General features: G+C 38.9%; 1 protein-coding gene across 17 annotated transcripts in view; it reads right to left on the bottom strand.

The window, feature by feature from the left end:
• msi2b (musashi RNA-binding protein 2b) overlaps positions 1–17,351 on the bottom strand; it is a 318,932-nt gene that overhangs the window by 55,486 nt on the left and 246,095 nt on the right. For all 17 annotated transcript variants that reach the window (XM_065280891.1, XM_065280890.1, XM_065280889.1 and 14 more), the window contains exons 9-10: positions 14,391–14,505; positions 3,838–3,912 (exon numbers count right to left, since the gene is read on the bottom strand). In XM_065280891.1, coding sequence (XP_065136963.1) covers positions 3,838–3,912; positions 14,391–14,505 — 190 coding nt within the window. The remainder of the gene's footprint in view (positions 1–3,837; positions 3,913–14,390; positions 14,506–17,351) is intronic.

The following is a 17,351-nucleotide window of genomic DNA, read 5'->3' as shown; positions in this document are numbered from 1 at the left end:
ATCCTACGAAACACTTGAAATAAAGCATGTACGTGATGTAAGTTTTTCTCTTTTTTTGCAAACTTTACAGCTTCTGGTCACAATCTCTTTGAAAAACTTCTCCTTTTAAGAAAGAAATTCTTAAAAGAAGGGTAAGATAATGACAGAATTTTAATTTTTAGGGCGAACCGTTCCTTTAATCTATAGATTTAAAAGAAAATAAGAAGATCTTCTTCCAAAGCTTGGGGAAAGCCTGTTGGATCCACAGGCTTGCTGTAGAGACACTAAACTTGCCTGTGGGTCTTTGGATATCCTTCTCATGGATTTACAGTCCCTGAAACAGCCTTCTCTGTCTCATAAAAATGAGAAAAGAACAATGTGTGTGTGTGTGTCCTGGCAAACGGAGAGATAACAGCGAAGGTGGCCTGAACCTGTCAGCTTTTTCTTATCTTATCTACCAGAGGACATGTTAGTATGAAAATGACAATAGCACCAACACTTGCTCCTACAGCATCATTGGTGGTTTATATCCATACGTCTTTGAGGGAAAAGAAAACACTAAATCCATCTAGGATCAAAGTCGTTCCCTGAGGAGAGCCATAAAGCTCGATGTATACAGTGTTTATTGATCATAAGCACATTTCCATAACCATGTACCCGAGTGCTACTGATATGCAATTAATCTTTCTTGTTTCCATTAAAAATCCAAACAGGAACATGGTGACCTGCCTACATGCGCAAACCCTCTTGAACACATGCATCGGAAAGATACGCGCGCACCATCCCCGGTGACCTGTTACAAAGCCAGTCACCTGTGTGGATTACAAGAAGTGTCTAGAAAAAATTACTTTCTCTCTTTTCAACAGTCAATTTTTAACCTTCGCTGCAGCCGAGCTTATAGTAAATCCCAGGTGCTACAAGTAGTCTGGAAAAAAGCTTTTTTACCCTATATGTTCAATACCAAGGTCATTGACAACGTCTGAAATGAAAGAGCGAGGGACCCTTTCTAAGGGGCCACAAGGCAGATCATTTTACAAGAAAAGCCAGGGGATTATACCAAAAGAAAAAAGTCTCCTTTTTCGCACTAGAGCTGCAGTTTAACTCGAGCGGTTTGTCTATGAGCGGCAGTGAGTCATATGCCAGCAAGACCTTCAGCTCTGTGTCCAGGGTCAATATCGCTAAAAATATGCATTCGATACACTCGATTGCTTTTCACAGCTACTGTTATGAGTCTTTTGCCATGGGTGGACCTGTACGTGTTTATTCATTTGCTTATTTTTAGCGTCAGGTAGGAGTGAGCGTTTAGCCACCACACATATTTTCGAGGTAACTCGGAAGCTATGTTGCCACGTTTAGGACGTTTGAAAGCATAGCATTGGGCTAAGAATACTCGAGTCAATGTATAAGGTTTTAATCCTCCTAACCGGTTGGCAATACCTCAAGCAGCTGCCAATTTTGTTCATTATCCATAACCCCCCCCAGTGGAATATTCTGTCTTAGCTTAACGGTTAGTTTGGGATTCCTGTGAGTATTTTTTGAGGTTTATTTGTTCATTGGCATCAAAGGGGGATACAACTAAGCATTCTTGATGCTACAAACAGCCACCTTTACGCTTAACAGCCATGTCAACATAAGAATTTCATGGTTTGAAGATGCAGATGAGACCCTCTGAGCAAAAAAAAACTATGCATAAAATACAAACGCCAACTCAGTTGAAGATGAAGGTAGCATCACACACCTAGCATTATAGCGCTTTCGAAATTGCAAACATATCCTTATTGTACATCTTTATCTCCCTACACCCTTTTTTCTTTCTTTTTTATCTATCCGTCTCTTATGTGTTATAAAAATTGTCTATAAGGTCCGAGACTGCTGTATGTCATTATTTGTCTGTTTTATGTTTATAACTGGAAATTTACAATAAATATTAATAAAAAAAGAAATTGCAAACATACTGTGCTTTTGTTTTCGAATCAAAGACCAATAAATATTTTTAGGAAAAATAATAAATTGAATAATCGAAATATGTCTTGTATAAATGGCAAACACCTCCACTTATTCAGTTCCTTTAGCTACTAACTTAAAGGAATATTCCATTTTCTTAAATGAAAAATCCAGATAATTTACTCACCACCATGTCATCCAAAAGGTTGATGTCTTTCTTTGTTCAGTCGAGAAGAAATTATGTTTTTTGAGGAAAACATTGTAGGATTTTTCTCATTTTAATTGACTTTAATAGAGCCCAACATTTAATACTTAACTCAACACTTAACAGTTTTTTTCAACGGAGTTTCAAAGGACTCTAAATGATCCCAAACGAGGCATAAGGGTCTTATCTAGCAATACGATTGTCATTTTTGACAATATAAATAAAAATATGCTCTTTTAAACCACAACTTTTCGTCTAGGTCCGGTCCAGCGTGACCTAACGTAAATGCGTAGTGACGTAGAGAGGTCACGTGTTACATATATAAAACGCACATTTGCAGACCATTGTAAACAATAAACTGACACAAAGACATTAATTAGTATCATTTGACATACAACAACGTAGGAACGGTCCTCTTTCAACACACTTGTAAACACTGGGGCGGAGTTTCGCGTTCGTCCTCTGTGACCTCTTGACGTCATGACGTATTGCGTGGGGTCACGCTGACGCATCACGACCGGATCTAGACGAAAAGTTGTGGTTTAAAAGAGCATATTTTTTATTTTTCTTGTCAAAAAAGACAATTGTTTCGCTAGATAAGACCCTTATGCCTCGTTTGGGATCGTTTATAGTCCTTTGAAACTCAGTTGAAAAACACTGTTAAGTGTTATGTTAAGTATTTAATGTTGGGCTCTATTAAAGTCCATTAAAATGAGAAAAATCCTGCAATGTTTTCCTCAAAAAACATAATTTCTTCTCGACTGAACAAAGAAAGACATCAACATTTTGGATGACATGGTGGTGAGTAAATTATCTGGATTTTTCTTTTAAGAAAATGGACTATTCCTTTAAACATTTTAAACCAGCACAGATTTTGCTGGGCTTAGCTGGTGGCCAAGTTTGGACAGACTGGTCTCTCGGCTGGTTTTAGATTCATTTACTTGTTAACTAATTAGTTTAGGAGAGCAGGTAGCTAATAATGTACACCAGCTGAAAACCTTAGGCTGGTTTATAGTACTTTTAACACTGGCAAGGTTGAAAAAATACTAGTATCTGAAATACACATGTAAGAAAGTAGATTAATTTGCATTTTCAAACAGTGCCAGCTACAAAGTGTTAAATTAAGTACATCCAGTAAAGCTAGATAAATCAGTGACCGGTACATTATAATAAGATATACTTGTCACGTCGTGATTTTGGGCCAATGGGTTATCAAAGGCTAGTACTGAGAACTGAGCCATGAAATAAAAGTGCAGCTTTGTTGCATCACAATTTTTCAGACAAAAAAGTCGGGATGCCCTCAAGCCCTGCTGAGTCAAGATTTCACCATGATTTGCCGAATTGTATTGTATGAATTATATGTGTAAAGGAAAAGAAAATGAGATGCCTCTGGGCGCTTTTGTAGCTCACATGCTTTTTAAGAGCATCTAATATGGCTGTGTTATCTGTACAGCTACAATGATAGGGATGAAGGGACACAGCAGGCGGCCGAGCCAGGCAGAATCTGTGTTTGTATTTTAAGATGTATACTGTTTGAGTATGTCAATGTGTATTTAAGCATAAAGCACAGTTTTTCAGCATGCAGTGTATGGCAGGGAGAAAAGGGGTGTGTTTTGATGTTTGTGAGTTTGCCGGTCAGCGGGGAGGCCATTACCAAACAGCAGTGGGACATGAGAGTGCCACACAGAGCTTAACAAGATGGAACTTACCAGGGAATTGGTAGCTGTAGCTCGGAGCGAAACCAGTGTATCCACGGCCATACGTTGCTACAATGTTTGGATAACCTGGGGGGAGAGAAGAAAATCCAGGGTTGTGATAAAACGCTCAGACCGCCCGGAGCTTCACTTCAACGCCAATAAATCAGGATGCCAGTCACAAACACAAGACACAAGACAAATAGGAGCTTAAAAGTTGCACAAAACTAGTGGTGTACTGCACATATTGGAGGTCCCACCTACAAACTACAGTATAAGATGAGCCCTGCCCACAAATATTGACATCATGGACAAACAATCTCATTGGTGATGCAATTATATGGGTCTAATACACCAAGGGACAGTTTCCCAGAGGGAGTGAAGGGCCGGGTATACTTTTTTAGCTTTATTATAGCTTATAAAGTACTGTATACTCAACCGTGGCTGCGGTTGCACCCCAAAGCACATTCTATTAATAGTTTCAATTGTAATATTTATTACATGTTTTTATATTAGCTTGGCTTGATGACATAACCCAATCAGAGGTAGAGCACAAGTCTTCACAGAATGCGAGTGGTAATGTTTTGTATGAATGAAGGCTGCACAACTCGAAAATACGGAACAAACGACGTCCTATGTCGATTCAAATGACGCGCTTATTCTCAAATTCAGGACGACTTCAGAAATGTTTGGAAAATTGTAGCTTGTGTGAAAGCTACCTCACTGCTACTGAAAAGCTATTTGATTTAGAAAGCAGCTAAGCTACCGCCAAGCTAATTAAAAATGTAGTTAAACTACTAGCTTCGCTACTTGTAGTGAAGCTACTGCCCAGCACTGATAGTTAGTCCTAATCTCTGCTATTTAATCAATTTATGTCTGCCTTTGCATATATATAGTACAGTGGATAGTGAAACAGCATATAATGTATGTGAAAATCCAAGTAAAGTTTTTTACAAAAATAAATCTTCTTATGTAAAGAACATTCTGTGAAAATATAACTTTGATATCTTTATTATTGACTGAGTAAGGTCATAAGGATAAACATTAAAAATAATCTACACAGATGCAACAGTTATTTTTGCAAATCATAAATTGTTACACTAAAAAATATTAATACAGTACACGAGATAAGGGAAATCATTGTGGTGAGCATTGTGGTGATAGTTTTTATTTATTGTGTGGCTGCGTTAAAAAATTCTCATGCAAATAACGATTAAAATATTTTCATAAGTTTGTTGTGTGGCTGTATTACGTTTATTTTATGTAAATAATAATTTAAATGTTTTCATAAGAAACCTTAATGTATATGAACTTGATTTGGGGTTGGACTTTGGTTGCGTTTCTTGGGTCCGATTTCAAAGCCCCCAAACCCTTTCAGCGGTGAGGGTGGACGCAGCGATGTCCTCTGCTGGCGTCAGGTCCTGAGGCAGATCCACCTCCGGTTACACGGCGTGCCCGATTTATGCTGACAAGCTTGGGATTCCCCCGTCTCCTGACATCATTGTAGTGACGCCGGGAAAATAGCAACAGCGCCCAAGATCCGCCCACAAACTCACTTGCGCTTTGCGCTTCGTACTTGCGTTTCAGATCGTTAAAATAGGGCCCAATGTATTATCAGTATGTGTTTCCTGGGATTTGAACCCACAAACGTTTGCACTGCTAAAACAATGCTCTACCAGTTGAGCTATGGCAACACTGAATGGAGGGAACACTGAATTATGGGAACACTGTGTAGCTACTTGTAAATTAAGGTTTTAAGAACATCCACGCTACTGCCAAAATACTAAAGAACAGGTCCTTGTTTCGCAAATGTTTATGTTTTTGACCTGAAGTTTCCAAAACATCTTCAACTAGATTCTCAGTGAAAGCCTGATGAACAGTAAAACCAAAATAAACATCGCTGCGTCCACCCTCACCGATAGACATCAAACTTTTAGGGTCCTCAACTCAAAATTAGATTATGAGACATTAGGTTCAATTTCAAATGAAGGGTCTCATATTATCTTACTGTAGAACATGTTGTACAATATTATATATAGTATCTTACTGTTAAAACCAAACATTAAACCCTTATATTAAACAGATTGTATTAAAAAAGTCATAGATTGATAAGAATAAAGTGGCAATGGGATGAGAAATACATAGACATCTGAATGCTTTTCTAGTTTTTAATAACAATCATAATACAGATTTGGGTGCCACTAAGTTTTGTATTGGTACTGTCCTATTACTTACCAATATGCCTACTTAAATACAGACTGTGTAAATGCACATATTGTATGTACCACCTATATGCTGAACTTGCTCTAGATTTACCAAAATATAATCACCCCCTACCAAATACCATGTCCCATACAGCAGTCCACAAACCGCGAGAAATCATTTGCTCCGTTTATACCACAAACACGCCCCTCCCTGTGAGGCTGCTATGTAACAGATTAGCCAGAGATTCTCCGTTCGGAGTGATGAACAGCATAAACATCACAAGACACAATCTCGCTTCATTCCCTGGGGCTCATCCCTCTTTCCCCCGGTTGAGGGAACGGACATGTCTGCCACTGTCATCTCTCTCTCCCTCCCTCTTTTTCTCTCACCTCTCGGCTGTCATTGATCGATAACCCTTCTTTTATAGCTTGCGCTAATCGATCATGAAGGACACGACAGCGCGAGACAATGGCAGGCTGATAGTTGTGGCAGGACATCACGGATTAAAGTCCCTCAGCACCGCATAGCCTTGGCCTCCCGCGCGCTAATACCGTCTGAGGTTCGCCGACGACACGGCACAAATATGATTGAGCGATTGCAGAAGTCATTCGAAATTGGAGCGCAACAATGAAAAAGTGCGGGAATTTACTTGCAATCTGTTTTTTCCGCCTCTTGTCGTCTTTGCTGAGGCAGAACTTTTTAATGATGGAGCTCGGCCGAGCGAGCTGGCTTCCCCTTGACTATTTTATTATCCGAGATACATCTTCGGATGTTTGGGAGCGTGGCGAAAAACAAGCAATCAGCTGCGTTTACAATACTGCCTCCGCTGGAACGTGTTGTTAAGAAAAAATAGGATGCGACCCAACACACATGCTCTTGTTGTCTCGCTGCCAGTATTGAGAAACGGACCACCGTGTGTCCCTCTTTACCACGCTATAGCCCGAAGACCCATTGTTCTTATTCTGTCACAATAGCTTATTACAGTGTAAGCCTAGACACTAATTATCTGGCTAGCTTTCAAATAGGAAAACGTGTAGGTGTCAGCCATATTGTGAAGGCGCATGCCTCAGGGATCACGCAACGCTAATCACGTGAAAACAATATACGGAGCCTCTGTTGTGCCGTCACCAACAAGCATCGTCGTATTATATATAAAGTCTGTTATTCGCCATGGTTTAAAGATGAGATCTCTACAGTCTCTCCCCAGTCCAGTTTATTTTCTTCTAAACAGTTTCAGAGCACCTGAAGCATCTTGGTAATAGTTATTGGCTGCACACAGCGCGAGCTTGCACCAACTGATTGCTACTGGCTTATCCTTGGCTCTCAGCCACAAATGTGTGTTGGTGTTGAGGAGAATAAATAAACTCCACCTCAAGTTAGGCTAGACATAACTTGGATCAATGCAGTTTGACATTGCAGAGGCAGACTGGTGGGAAGTAGTCTATGTGAAGATATTGATCCTGTCAAAGTTTCTTTGGTAAGGGTCAACACCGTAGTAGAGGCTTAAAAGAAATAACTTGCTTTTATGAAGTTTTGTGTCTTTATCGACTGTTTCTGAGTGGGGGCTTTTGTGCCGTTTGCGGTAAATGCTATGTAAAGCACAGAGCTTGAAATCAAAGACAGATCCGGAGGAGAATAAAAGTCAGTGGGAATGAGCAGGGGAAAGAGGTTTGGATAAAAATATCAAAGAGCACGTATTTTCTGATTCACGATTTTACACATCCTTTGGTGTGTAAGTGTGTGTTAGTACAAGTTAACGATATGCAAAGGTACAGATCCCAAAGTAAACAATGATGCGATTGATCTTGAATCTCTTTTCTTGGACTGCAATCCAAACAAGGATTATAGGCAACAGTTTACTTCCTGGGCCTGCACTGCAGAAAATGACTTTCTTGCGTAGTATTTTTGTCTTGTTTTCTGTACAAATATCTAAAAATGTTAAAATCAGGATGCATTTTCTTGATGAGAAAATAAATCTAGTTTTTAGACCAAAAATATCAAATTTAAGTGAATTTGTGCTAAAACAAGCAAAAAAAATCTGCCAATGGGGTAAGAAAAAAAATTCTTGAAATGTTAATTTTTTCTTAAACATCTAATTCAAGAAATATTTTCTTACCCCATTGGCAGATATTTTTTGCTTGTTTCAAGCACAAATTCAAATTCATCTAGACTTATTTTATCAAGAAAATGCATCTTGATTTCAGAAATTTTAAGATATTTCTACTGAAAACAACAAAAATCCTAAGTAAGAAAGTCATTTTTTGCAGTATGTTGATGTGGACACGACGGTCATTATTATGAATCCGCCTGCTTTGGACTCGCAACCTGTAATTAGTCTGTTTTCATATTTAAAGACTTTACTACTGACTAAACCATGACTTAACCATGAGTTTTGTGCAGTGCAAAGTAGTGCTTGTTGTTTGTCGTTTCTACGATCACAAATGCAGGTATGGTTTTATGTTTTTGTATCCTTCACTGTCAGAAAAAAAGGTACAAAACTGTACATTTTTTGTCGCTGGGGTGGTACCCCAAGGTACAGTTTTGTACCTTTACAGGTATATAAACATAATACAATGTTTATTATTGTTCTTTAAGGATCTATTTTGTACCTTTAAAGATACAGTTAACTGTTTTGTACCCCTAAAATTTAACTGGTACAAAATTGTTCCTTAAGGTACACAATTGGAGCTTAGGGTATAATATTGTACCCCATAAGGTACAACATTTCAATGTGTTTTACACCCATAAAGGTACAAAAAGGTACCTTTTAGGGTACCACCCCAGTGGCAGAAACTGAACCAATCTGTGTTACTGAACCAATCTGTTACGTTCTGCTCAAGCCGCTCTGCCATAGTTGAGCTTGGTCCTCTGCATTTTCTGGATCAGATTCGGCTTGTATGTATTGGCTTCCACATAATAATTTGTTCATTTTGCTTATTTGGACGCCGTCTATTTTCATCTATATTGGTTGTTTGGATGCCCCGTTTCTATTGGCCGCGCAGCTAAACGTCAAAGAGTGCAGCACAAAAGTTAAACTATTTTGAACTTTGACTGCGGCGTGAACGCAAGCTGCTTTGCTCGACGCAACAAAAAAAATCGCTTGGCTGCGCTGAACCCAGCGGCGAGCGCAGCGCACACTGCTTCCTATGTGAAAGCCTCATAAGGCATTAAAAACGATATTAACTCCCGTCAGTATTGCATAGGTAGCTAATCTTCTAAACATGGTAAAAGGCGTCACATTTCAGGCTGACGTCAAGTCAGGTCAAGTCAAATTTATTTCATCCATAAAAATGGAAATTACAGTGCTTACACACACCGCCATTCTCATAAACGCAAGGTATTCAGGCCAATCACAAAGTAATGGTTAGCTGGCCAATCGGAGAACACATCACTTTTCAAAACAATGAGCTTTGTACAAAATTAATGCGTTTCAGAGAGACAGGGCATATAGGAGTTACAATAATGTATGGTATGTGGATAATAATGTGTTTTTTGAACCATAAACCACGTGAACACATTGTTTAATAGCAAATACTCAAAATAACATTGTTTTAGCAATGTAATAGGGGCTCTTTAAGTATGTAGTACACAAGAATTTCTTTTCTTGAGCTCACCGTCAAAGATTATATTATTAGCTCTGCAGATGTCGTTCGCAATAGGGCGGCCATCTTCAACTTTGCTCTTTCAGAGAGTCTTATGTTTACCAAACCTTAATATCTGGGATTTCTGTCGCTCTGGAGACCACGGCAGCTCTGTGTACTCTACTCTTAAGAAGGAGCAAATGCCAGACGCCCAGACTAAATATACATGACATGGGCTTTTCCTGTGACATTTAGAGAGATTACTTTAAATGTAGAGGGATGGGGTTCTGTTTACAGTAGGGGATTAACATAGTGGCCGGGCCAGCACCTATGGGAAGAAAATGTAGGAGCTGTGGAGACTGAGGAACGCTGAGAGAAACGATAGCACTACATTTCCGCTGATGTCACAGCATTGTGTATGTATATATGCCCTGGTTTTGCCACCCAAAAAGACATGGTAACGCTGCATGTTGGAGTCACAGTACTCAGTGGGAGATGTGTGCAAGATACCCGAGGCTGACGAGAAGACTCATTAAGCCATGGCATCACCACGGCAAGCACCTTTCGTCTCCCTGCAATGCAGTAAATAAGGACTGTCACTTAATCTGGCCTAGTGGCGACGGCCTCGCCCTCTTATTTGCGTTATTAATATGCATGCTAATGTGCCCATTTTATGGCTCAACAGTTTCGCTTCACTGTAAAATCAATTATCCATCTGGTAAAGCTGCACTTTGCGTTGGCTGAGATGTGTATTAATTTTAGCAAACATACATGAGGCCCAGCACAATAAAGATAAATAGCTCGATTAGGTGTGGTAAACACCGTTGCTCAGAGCGGGGCTCTAATGAGATTTCGGGCACATAAGGAATCGCGGTTCCTTAAATAATGAGCCTTGTTGATTTTTGTATGCAAATTACCAAAAGGAATGTTTCGCTGTCCTGCTTTCCAATTTCATTTAGATAAGACAGTGTTGCGAACGAATGAGCGCAACCACCTTAACCTGCGTTCTCTGTTGACGTTGTCTCCTCCGCGCAACTCGCTTCATCTTTCTCGCTTTTAGGTTAGTTCAACACTGATCTGCTTTAAGCCCTAATAAGCCCATGACACCCACTTGCGGTGTAATTTCATCAACCTTAATTTGAGTCAACTTGAGCTGACATTAGGCTGTTGTTGGCACTGTAGACAACACAAGCTGAATGATATCATAGAGTAGTAAGATGCTAGGGGGCTTCAGAATTTGGCAAAAGGTCTCGATGTAAACACTGTACATTAGTGTCAAAAGTTCAGGGTCACTGAAATGTTACTCATCTTTAAACTTAAAGAAAAGATTATTAACCTCTTGAAAAGCACCCCCACTCTGGCCCAAACCATGAAAAGACCTACTTTCAAAATTATTTTAAGATAAGAATTAAAAAAGTTAGAGAGGCTAAAGTATATTGTAATAATTGTTTTTGCATAACATCTTTTTTAATACTAAAAATCTTAATGATAAATATGTGTGTGAAACCTAGAAATGCAATGATGCCAAAGCCACAAGTCTAAAGAAGTCTTTTGTTTACATGCATACATGTTCGTTCATATTATTGTTTATCCTTATATAAGCGTATAAAATGCCGGTTCCACACAAAAAGATCACACAAAGATTGTTGGATTCGTTATCTAATTGGCTGCACGTTCTGTCTATCAATATTTTCCATGAAGTCATTGGAGGAACGAGCGAGTCAGATGACTTCACGATATTTGACAGCACTGTTTGGATATTATGCATTATACTCCCGCCTACTTTTATAAACAAGTTTGACCACGTGTAAATAGTCCTCAGATTGTATATTATAATCTATTACAAGACGTGCATGTGAAATCTGATGTAAACAATGCAAAATATATCTATATTTCACGGATTATACGCATTTGTGGACAAAAATGGTCATTGGATGTACTTTATTGGAGAGTTTTTATGGGTTGTTATTCACACATCTGAAACAGACTGGATTCGATTTGTGATCATTATACCAACACAAAGGTAAGTAGTCCCGTTTATATTTTGCATGTTGTCATCTGGACTTCTGTAACAAAATACTATATTTATGATGCTAGAGCAACTGTATCTCAAAACAGAGACCATACACTGATGCTAAACCCGTGGACCTTTTAAACGACCTTTTAATGTTAATACTATTATTGTTCGTAGACAGTAGGCTATATATTGTTAGCAGCGTAAAAACTGACGTCTTTCTGCCCCCGAGCTAGTGCGCGTCGAGAGGTTAAAAAGTTATATTATGTTAAAATAAAAATTCCTACAGACAGCAATGAAACTGAAACTGTTAAAGGTAGTAAATACATCATTAAAATACTCCATGTGCATAAAGTGGTTCAACTCTAAAGTGACGGGAATACTTTTTGTTTGAAAAAAAACTAAACAAAAAGAACTTCATTAAACAATTTCTTCTCTTCATATCAATCACGAGAATTCATTGACGTATGCACTTTTAAACGGCAGCATTGTAAATGTGCAGTCACGACAACACCATGCGCATGAGCCAGCGGATAACTTTCATTTTAGCATGAACTAACCCTTTAACATTTTATAAAACATTATTATTATTATATTAATATTATTATTATCATTATAGTAATAGTAATATTATTATTATTATTATTATTAATATTATTATACATATTTATAAAATAGACAATATAAATATTTATCTGTTGTTAATTTTAAATATCTAAAATTATGTTTAAATGTTCACAATGATAACTACGTGACTTTTGCACAAAAATAATAGCTGTACATTAATATCTTATCACATTTTTTTTTTTTTGTATTTCAGCATGAATTTAATTTTGATGTGTGAATGTGGAACAACAATAATCCAAAATAAGTGACCCTAAACTTTTGACCGGAAGCTTACAGGTAAATCCCTAAGTGGTACATGCACGCAAACATGCACTCCAAATAACTAACTTGCTATACAAACAAAAAGAATTGCCTCCATTCAGGTCAGCTTTATGAAATCATAGGTTCATTACTCAGCATTACTTAAATTTTCCTCTTCATTTAGCACAATAATGTGGTGCCTTGCTCTGGTGAGGGTAGGTTAGGGATTTGGTGGGGCTGAATGCGGAGCTGCCTGAATATCAATAGCATATTTCACGCGGGCCCAGCGAGGATACTTCATCAAGTCAAATTACAGGCAGGACGACCTCTCCTGCAGCTTCACCCATTAGCTGCCATTCGCATTCTGCACCAGGCGTCAAACGATTTATTTGCTTCAGTTACTTTCAGCAGACGATCAATCTCGCAGTAATTATCTCTTGTCACTGGAGCTGGGTGGGGGTGAAAATTGAGGAGAACGAAAGTTTGGGGTGGGGGGTTATTCTTTTATGAATCTACGTTTCCTGTCCTCTTGACACATGTCAAATCTACACAAAAACGTCAAGACGAGATTTGTTGGTTTCGGGATGGCGGCTTCAGCGTTTGACGGGTTCCGTTTTTCGTGATGGTGTGCTCACGAGTCGACTCTGAGCGAAACTCCCAGCAGAAATGTAGAGAGGTTTCAACTGGCACGGCAGTCGTAGTCGCCAGCAGAGCGTGGCAGCGTTAACGCGAACGCAGTGCCAGCATTGGAGCGTCAGTCCCGGTGCAATCTCCACGGATCACTTTCAATGGGCTGTTGCCTCTCCCTGTCTGCTTGTTTCAGCATTATTATGTGGCATTTTGTTCTCGAAGTTTACAGTTATGCACTTGTTCTATGCCATCAAGCTCAGCAGGGATGCTTGAAGTGTGCACATTCTGAAACGACCGTTTGTCTCTAAGGTCACCACGTTCGCTGTCCATCCTATTGGATAGTTTTATTTAGATTCACATACAGTACACATAAAATTCCCTTTCAAGTCTTTAAAACATGAAAACCAAACTGATCTGACTTCTTAATCCCTAACCCCTAATCTTATTGTGCACAATTTATCAGTGCATGTCATTCCAAAGAAAAAATGACTGAGCTTTACATGGATAATAGCACCGGTGAAGCACCTGTGTAGGACCATATAGTGCTATGTAGAACCATAAGTGGTGCTATAGTGGTGCTATATGTCCCCTATATGGTTCTATACAGGTGCTTCACCGGTGCTATATGGCACTAAAAATGGTTCTTCTATGATTACAAGCAAAGAACCAATTTTGGTGTTTATAGCACCGTTTGCTTTTAGAGTGAACAGATTCAAGCACTTTCAATGACCTGTATCTATGTAAGATTATTTTCAAAAACTTCCCAGGGCCTTGAATTTCCCCCCCAGATTCACAAACTTTCAAGGATTGTAAGGATCCGTGGGAACCCTGCATGTAATGCATGGTCAAAAAATGGTTTGAGGCTGTCACTTGTGCAATACACTTTAAAACGGTCCCAATATGTACCACAAATATATGTATACATTTGGTACTAATATGTACCTCTGATGTACTAATATAAACTATTTAATGTAGGTGCAAAGATGTGCTCTCTGAAAGACACCATTTCTTTCTGACAGTGAAGCCTCCCAACACTATGCAAATTTCATACATAAATTAAGTGGTATTTTCGCCATCTGTGGTTTAAAAATATAAAATATGTCCCCATGTAGGATCCCCAGTGAATCTCAGCCATGTACACCACTGGTTGTGAAAGCAACTTCATTGATAGATGCACACAAGACAGCACATTCATATTATACATCGAATTATAATATTGGACGATATTAATGCACTCGTAATTGTCAACAGGTCATTGAGATGAAACTTACTCAGCATGCCCATTCCCAACATGAAGGCGTCCATGGTGTAGGGCAGACCTCTGGCTCTACCCCGCGTCCCTGGAGGAAACATCACTTCCTTCGGCTGGGCCTTCTTACATTCTACCTGTGGATGTAACACAAAACAATACATGAAGTAATCCATCTACTACAAATAGCGCTTATTGCACCAAGGGGCTGTCGACTTACTACAAATGCCCAGAGGAAATAAGAAAGATGCTCGTATCTTACATTGCAGACATATATGACACAAACAGCCCATGAGGACAATACATCAGTCAATGCCAAAATAAATAAAATAAAACAAACATTCAGTCCTGTTAGTGAAATCAAAGTATTTGAGCATCTCAGTTGGTAATGCACTGCTTTGTTTGTCGCTGCCACTTTTCAAGAGTGCTTTTGATGTTTGCATGTTTGCCAAGGCATGCCGTGCACTGTCTTCGGGGGAAAGTTGTTTTTGATTTTGCCGTTTTTACTGAGTGATGTTCCCGTAATTCCCCACTGTCTTGCCACTCTAATCTGGTCCTCATCATTGAACTATTTCTACCCCTCGATCACAGCCCCCCACCCCGGTCCCCAACCAGCTCCCTGCAGACTTCCACTGATAATTTTCCTGCTGCGCTGACTGACATTTCAACCTCCTCCACAATGCATGGTTAAGAGTCTGCTCATGACAGAACACACAAAGTGGGCGTCAAGAGTGACAGACCGACCACAAACAAGGCATCAAAATTTAAAGCACTGGAATGAAGGATCCGTGGGTTTGCATAGTGACATGGTAAGAAATAACCCCCAACACTGTGTATTGTGTAAACAAAGGCTCGTTTCACCTGTGGGCTTTTATAAAGCAATGATGACCAGGCAGAAGATCCTTCCAGTGTTGACATACTGATTGCTGGTGCATGTATACACTCCATCACGCATACAATGCCTAAGGTAAGTATAGTATAGCGGTAACTGCACTTCGATGGCTGAATGAAATAATGTGAAGTGACTTTAAGGACTACGAGCGGGTCTGGTGTATAACATAACAGACAATCTGTGCTGACTGAGTCCACCTGAACTTCTGTTTACATCACAGGACGTATGACTCAATTCCGATTTTATCCCTCATGAGCTCAGATCGGACATGACTAGATATGCTCCGATCGATCTGCTGCTAATACTTGTTATGCTTCTCAATAAAAATACGGTATTCTCAGATCGGTTTCAGGACTCATTTATACGTGGAAATAAATCGGATATGAATCGGATTCGGATCGGATATTCCCATGTCAATACATGTTGTGCGTCATTGAAAATGCAACGCTGGCAAATGACATGAACTCAGGTGGACACCAACCACGACCACATGACTCTTCATAGCAGCCCAATGGAGGACGACAGCTCCACTTAGTTGAGTAATATTGCAGTTGCATTAAAGTATGCATTATATATATCATGACATTGTACTTCCTTTGTGGTTTAAGCTAGTGATGTAGTACTCGAGACCGATTTCTGTTTTCTCGGACTCGTCTCGGACTTGTTCCTTCAAAGACTCGGTCTTGACTCGGTCCCGGACCACAGTGGGAGGAGAAGGACACGTAATTTCAGACAGAGTCCTCGAAACTAACGCATTTTTTATGTTCATATAAAAAACAACACAACACATAACAATAATAATAAAATGCAATGTTGACTGGCATTATTTGAAAATGACATCCCATGGTGCAATGCAAAGATACTGCCATCAGAGCCGTTTATTTATCTCTAGAAAAATAGGCAGAAGATGATGCATGTGGTAGGGATTCGTTAATGATAGTAAAAGCATTGTCCATATTAAGACGATAAGACAAGGACTCTAAACAATTCCCAATCTAGCTCAGTTGATATTAAATCATGAATATGAAAACTGACATGCTTTGATGGTCTTGGTCTCAACTCGGTCTCGACTCCTAAAGGACTCGGTCTCGACTCAGACTTGCTTCCTCAAAGACTTGGTCTTGACTTGGACACGACTCTATTTGAAAACCAACTAAGCTGTTCCGGGTCAGTATGTTTACCTTGAATTGTTTTGCCAAGTGTTTAGTGTAAATGCCGATATCGGATTAAAAGATGATGTAAGCGGGTCGTCAAAAAAAAACGGATACTGGCAAAAAATCGGAATTGGACATGAAGATTTGCAGTGTAAATCCAGCCACGGATACTTGGCATGCTTTTCTCCGGAGCCTAGTGCACACTATACGACATAAAGCTCATAACCCTCTCATGTATCAAGTTTGCAAACAATCTGCACAAAATCATAACCCAGCAAAGGTGCATGATCATAATGTTAATTTAACTTGAGACATGAGTAGTTTAACATCATTTATGGATTTGGCGGACCAAAGCGACCTTTTATCCAAATCGACTTATAGTGCTATTCAGCTATGAATATTGATCAGCTGTTACAACATTAAAACTATTTACAGGTCCCTGGACATACGTTTATTTTATTTTAAGTGACTTACAGGGCATTCACGCCATACATTTTATTCACATGTGATCCTGCAATCGAATCCACGACCATTGCGTTGTTAAATCCATGCTCTACGAACTGAACTACAGGAACACTATCGTAATGATACTTCTAATAAAGATATTTTTAATGATTAACTTAAATAAATAAATAAATAATATATATATATATATATATATATATATATATATATATATATATATATATATATATATATATATATATATATATATATATATATATATATATATATATTTATTATGCTATTTTTTATAATAAATAAACTGATTGAATTCACTCAACACATACAACACAAAGCCGGGTGATGCATGCCAGCATTCAGTGATGTTTACAGCGATAAGATATATCCTTGAATTTCATCACCTAAATTCAAAGGAGATCCAGATATCTGTTAAAGATAACACCTCCATTTTCTCAAATGACCTTATATGTCA

The sequence above is a fragment of the Paramisgurnus dabryanus genome, chromosome 8 (genome assembly GCF_030506205.2).
Source record: "Paramisgurnus dabryanus chromosome 8, PD_genome_1.1, whole genome shotgun sequence".
Classification (NCBI taxonomy): Eukaryota; Metazoa; Chordata; class Actinopteri; order Cypriniformes; family Cobitidae; genus Paramisgurnus; species Paramisgurnus dabryanus.
Note: the sequence above shows the minus strand (reverse complement) of the source record. Positions and strands in the feature narration are given on the sequence as shown.